The 4,780-nt window shown below is 46.8% G+C and overlaps 1 protein-coding gene across 1 annotated transcript; it reads left to right on the top strand.

Annotated features, from left to right (window-relative positions):
- Window positions 1–1,522: 1,522 nt before the first annotated feature.
- Window positions 1,523–4,180, top strand: LOC113172607 (regulator of cell cycle RGCC-like). The gene is made up of 5 exons (XM_026375556.1): window positions 1,523–1,659; window positions 1,805–1,978; window positions 3,040–3,147; window positions 3,238–3,300; window positions 4,113–4,180. Exons 1-5 carry the CDS (start codon window positions 1,632–1,634, stop codon window positions 4,118–4,120), a joined length of 381 nt encoding a protein of 126 aa, XP_026231341.1. The 5' UTR covers window positions 1,523–1,631; the 3' UTR covers window positions 4,121–4,180.
- The last annotated feature ends 600 nt before the right edge of the window (window positions 4,181–4,780 follow it).

Raw genomic sequence — 4,780 nt, 5'->3', positions numbered from 1 at the left:
TTTTCAGTGTGTGCTTCACTGATGATTGAGAACATACCGTACATGAATGTCTGCAAACAGAGAAGGAGTCTGGGAACACAGATATGATCTCATGGTGTGGTGAAGGTGCCACTCTTAGCACCTCTGCCGAGGCCAGCCCCTCCTCATTAAGTAGCGCCTCGTGGCCTCTAGAGTCAACAGACACGTGCAGCTGCAAACACATGGGCTGTTTATCCATTTGCTGCTCATGCTGAACTGAGCACTGTGGCTGTGAAAGTGTCAGCGTGGCTGCTGTGTGTGCTACTGATCTGTGAAGGCAAATTAACCCGCAGGTAGTTTATTGGACAACTGGCTGATGAATGGGGCTTTGGGAACAGTGGCTGCTGATGAAAACCAGCTGTGTGTCTCTGAAACCTTCATTCAAAGGTTCACGTGCAGTTGTGACTGTGCACCACCAGATGTCGCTCTGAGTTCGAGCTCAGCTGAAGCTCAGACGTGGACAAAACAGTTTCACATCTGTCAGAGAGGGTTTTATACTGTTCTCTTCATTAGAAGATCACTGGAGGTCACGTGAAGAAAAAACAGGCTGAATGATAAGACTCCAGGTTCCAGTGAGAGTACAGTGCAGTTCTTATGGACCACATATTGTGCTGTTTAGATAAAAACCTACTAGAACCAGAACACACGGGGGTGAAGTCTCCTTCATGCACTAATAAATTATAATAACATTACGTTTGATGGGACTGTGGAGGTGAATCAGACAAATGTAATTTACTTATTCATTTGATTTATTTATATTAATTTAAAAACATTGCAATGCAGTGTAGGAATGCATGAAATGCATAAGAGACTCCTTCACAGAACAGTAATGTTAAGTTAAATAACAGAATCATTGTCAGCATAAATGTACTCATTAAAAAGTTTCTAAAAACACTTTATGTGCAGAGCGCTCCCTGTCAGTGTTACGCTGTGATGGCATTCAACGCTACTGAGGTGGAGCTTTGTAAATTAACTAGTAATGTAATAATAATAATAATAATAAAAGTACAATATCTGCTTCTAAAATAGTAAAACAGACCAGTAGAGGTGCCAGCAGCACACAAACTGAATACTCAAGTACCTGCCTCAGAAATACTGCAGAGGTGGAATTTTTACTGCAGCTGAAGTACAAGTACATGACTGAAAGTGATTCTCTGAGCATCCACCTGAGTTACTGATAATAAAAAGGATTTTAAACATCATGACTTGAGAACAGAACATTTACTGACTGTGGCTGCAGCAGTTTGTACTTTACAGTGTCTCCTGTTCTACTTCCAGTGCAGTACTGTGTCTGTGTACTTGTACACTGCAGTACTATAAATATCTGTGTACTACACGTCGAGTTGTTTACAAACATACTTTTATGAGGGAGACGTCAGGAACAGTTTTATTAGTCACACACACACACACACACACACACACACACACACACCCCTCCCCTCGCCGGTCCCCGCCCCTCCCAGCAGGCCCCGTTAAAAGGCTGCGGTCCCGGGACCGGAGGTTCAGTTCTAGACCTGCAGGAGAGCTGCTCCACCTCCTACTGAGGGACACACGGACTCTGGACTGTTCTGGTTCTGGTTCTGCTGGTTCTGGTTCTGCTGGTTCGTCTCATCATGAAGTCTCCGAAGCTTAAAGCCCAAAGTACGTTGTTTCTTTTATTTTAAATATATTTATAAAGTCAGCTGTGAGTGAACTAAACCTTTAATCTCCTCTGATTGGCTGATATTTGTATTTAACCCCAATAATAAAACGTATTATTCTTATTATAAACTTCGTTTCCTTGCAGCGAAGTTCGCCCACGACGCGGACCTGAAGGACGCGCTGTGCGAGTTCGACGCGGTGATCGAAGACTTCACGTCGCCGGTGGAGAAGCGACACTTCAGGTACGACGAGCACCTGAAGACCATGAAGAGGAGGAGCAGCACCAGCGTGAGCGACAGCGGCATCAGCGACTCCGAGAGTAAGTGAAAGCTCCTGTTTGTGTGTGAGACTCAAACTCGTGATGTTCGCCTCGGTCCTTCTCTTCTCCTGGACTCAGTGTCACCCTCTCTCCTCCTCCTCTGACTCCCCCTCGTTTTGTCTCCTCTCTGGAGTTTTACTACAGTTCTCCATCAAACTGTTCAGCACTTCTCCAGCTGCTCTGATCCGGATGGAATCGCCTCATGAGCTGACACGCAGAGGAAAATATGTTTCATGTCCTCATGAGCAAAGACGGTTCCTCAGACACGTGTGGAACCTCCACAGGAAGCTGGGAAAAGGTTTCTGGCCTGTGGAACCATTTCAATGTGGATTTAACTGCAGGCTGGGCTCCAGACAGAAGGTTTCTGCCTTTGGGAAGTGATGTGGTGATTGTATAATAAGTTCGTGGTGGTTAGATGCTCTGATTACTGCGTTACCACTGAACATCACACAATAATGACCGTGATGATTTGCTCAAGGGATCAGATTCCTAGCTGAGCTCTGTCTTCTCCATGGCAGTCGAATGAAGAGGGACCTGTCCCACGTAGGGCGTCCTATTGTGTTGTAGCCTGATGGATGGAGACACTGCTGACGGAGCAGATAAAGGACAAACTGTGCAGAGTCTTTGACGTCCAGCCCAGAGTGAGGAGGAGGAGGAACTAGAGAAGGAAGGAGGGATGAAGGGAAGTGAAAACTGAGAAATGAGGTGTTTTTGTTGTTTTGTCGGGGCCGTGGCTCTGTGTGTGGTGTCTCCTGTCTCCAGCTGTGTTCAGTGCTGAGTGGAGGGAGACGTGCAGGTCAGGGGGGCGTTCGACATCTGAGACGCTGTTAAGATCTGCTGCAGTTCAGCAGAGAAGAACGAGTAAGATGATGATACGTCCACGAAGCTGATTGAATGAATGTCATGGTCTTTTGAAGTGATGTGATGTTACGGTTTGGATGATACAGACAGAAACTGACCTCTGACCTTATCAAGCACTAATAGAGGCTCATGTATGTGGGACAGGTCACACAGGAACGTGTGGTTCACCTGGTCTAATTCACCTGTGTTGTGTCTGACAGGTGCAGAGTCGCTCAACAGAAACAGCTTCAGCTTCAGCGACGAGAGGCTCAACTCCCCCACCGTGTTCTCCCCCAGCACCACCTCGCCTCCTCTCATGTCACCAAAACGTGAGCTGCACCATTTAAACACACACTGTGACGTCACACGTCAGCTTTGACTCACGACTCGGTCTGAACCTCTGTTTGTTTCCTTCACAGCCAAACTGGGAGACACCAAAGAGCTGGAGGACTTCATCGCCGACCTCGACAGGACATTAGAGAGTGAGTGCTGATGATTGAGCCCGTGTGCTTGTGCCGCCCTCCACTCAGGATTAACAGGAGCATTTGTCCCATGTGTCAGCTATGCTAACGATCCCTCCCCGTAGGTTTCTAAGAAACAATGATGTGTCAGGACTGTGAAGAGCTGGGCTGCTGTGTGGACCGTGAGGCCCCTGAGGTTAAATTGGAGGGAAAGGCAGCGGATCCGTTTTCATCCTGTCACTCAGCTTTGCAGAGAGAACTGCTACCAACAGCATGCGATTCGAAAACAGCATATAGAATGTGAACTGTTGGGTTTTGTGTTTCATCCCCTTGTGTGTGTGTGTGTGTGTGTGTGTGTGTGTGTGTGTGTATTTATAGGTCAATACAGACGCGGAGCAGTGTGAATGTGCATGTAGGAAACTGTAAGCTGAGATGGCAGCAGGGTGTTTAGTAGCTTACAGAACGTCAGGAGTAATAGACGTACACGATGATTTGTGTCAGATTTGGCTTGTGAGTGTTGGAACTTGCATCAGCACATGAGGAATGTGATCTGGAGCAAACCTGGGTTGAAATTCCAACTGTAAATGTCAGGAATGGACAGGAGCTCCATGTTTCTCCTGCTGTCTCCTGTCACTGAGTATCTGCTCCCTGTCCTGTAAAGCTGGACCTTCAGTCCGTCAGTCCTTGTTATCCAGGGAGAGCGGCGTGTTTACGATGACGAGCCTGTAAAACTGAACATCCGCCGCTCTGAGAATAGAGCAGGCGACTGAGGAGCCAGGGAGTCCTGTTCTAACCAGGTCTGTCTGTCTGTCTGTCTGTCTGTCTGTCCTCAGGCATGTGACAGAGACTCGCAGTCTTCTTGGAGTGTAGCCACGAGGGAGGAAGGGAGTGAACGTGTGGACCCCCGACATCAAAAACCAGCCAACAGGATACAGCTGGATGGGGCAGCAACTGCCAAGTGGCTCCGCTACATCATCAGGTCTAGTCAGAGCCCCCCCCCCCCCCGCCAGCTGCTGCGATGTAAGGACTGCAGTGAGGGTCAAAATTAACATCGCAGGGAACCCGAGGACAAGAACAGTGATGGAGGTTACAGGAATGACGACGTGTTCTATGTCTTACGAAGATTCACAATCACACCCCCACACCCCCACACACCACAGGTCCCACTCCCTCAGCCCAAACCTCAGCTAGAAGAGTATTTAAGAACGGCTTTTTATAATAGAAATATATTTGTAATTTTTTCAAGCTTCTTATTGTAAATTGTTCATTTCTGTGAAATATATTTTTATATCTTATGTAAATAATAATTGTGTTAAATTCACATTAAGATCTGACACAGGTTGACTGGAATGAAGTTGGTCACATGTGAAAACGTACTCACCTGGAAAGAACTGGAACACATTCATGTATTTATAACAGCTGACGTCGGCCAGAGAGAATATTCAAGTATTAAATATTGTTCTTTTACTAACACGTGCCTCCTCTTCTTATTTGAAACTCC

This window comes from Anabas testudineus, chromosome 21 (assembly GCF_900324465.2).
Source record: "Anabas testudineus chromosome 21, fAnaTes1.2, whole genome shotgun sequence".
Taxonomy (NCBI): Eukaryota; Metazoa; Chordata; class Actinopteri; order Anabantiformes; family Anabantidae; genus Anabas; species Anabas testudineus.
Note: the sequence above shows the minus strand (reverse complement) of the source record. Positions and strands in the feature narration are given on the sequence as shown.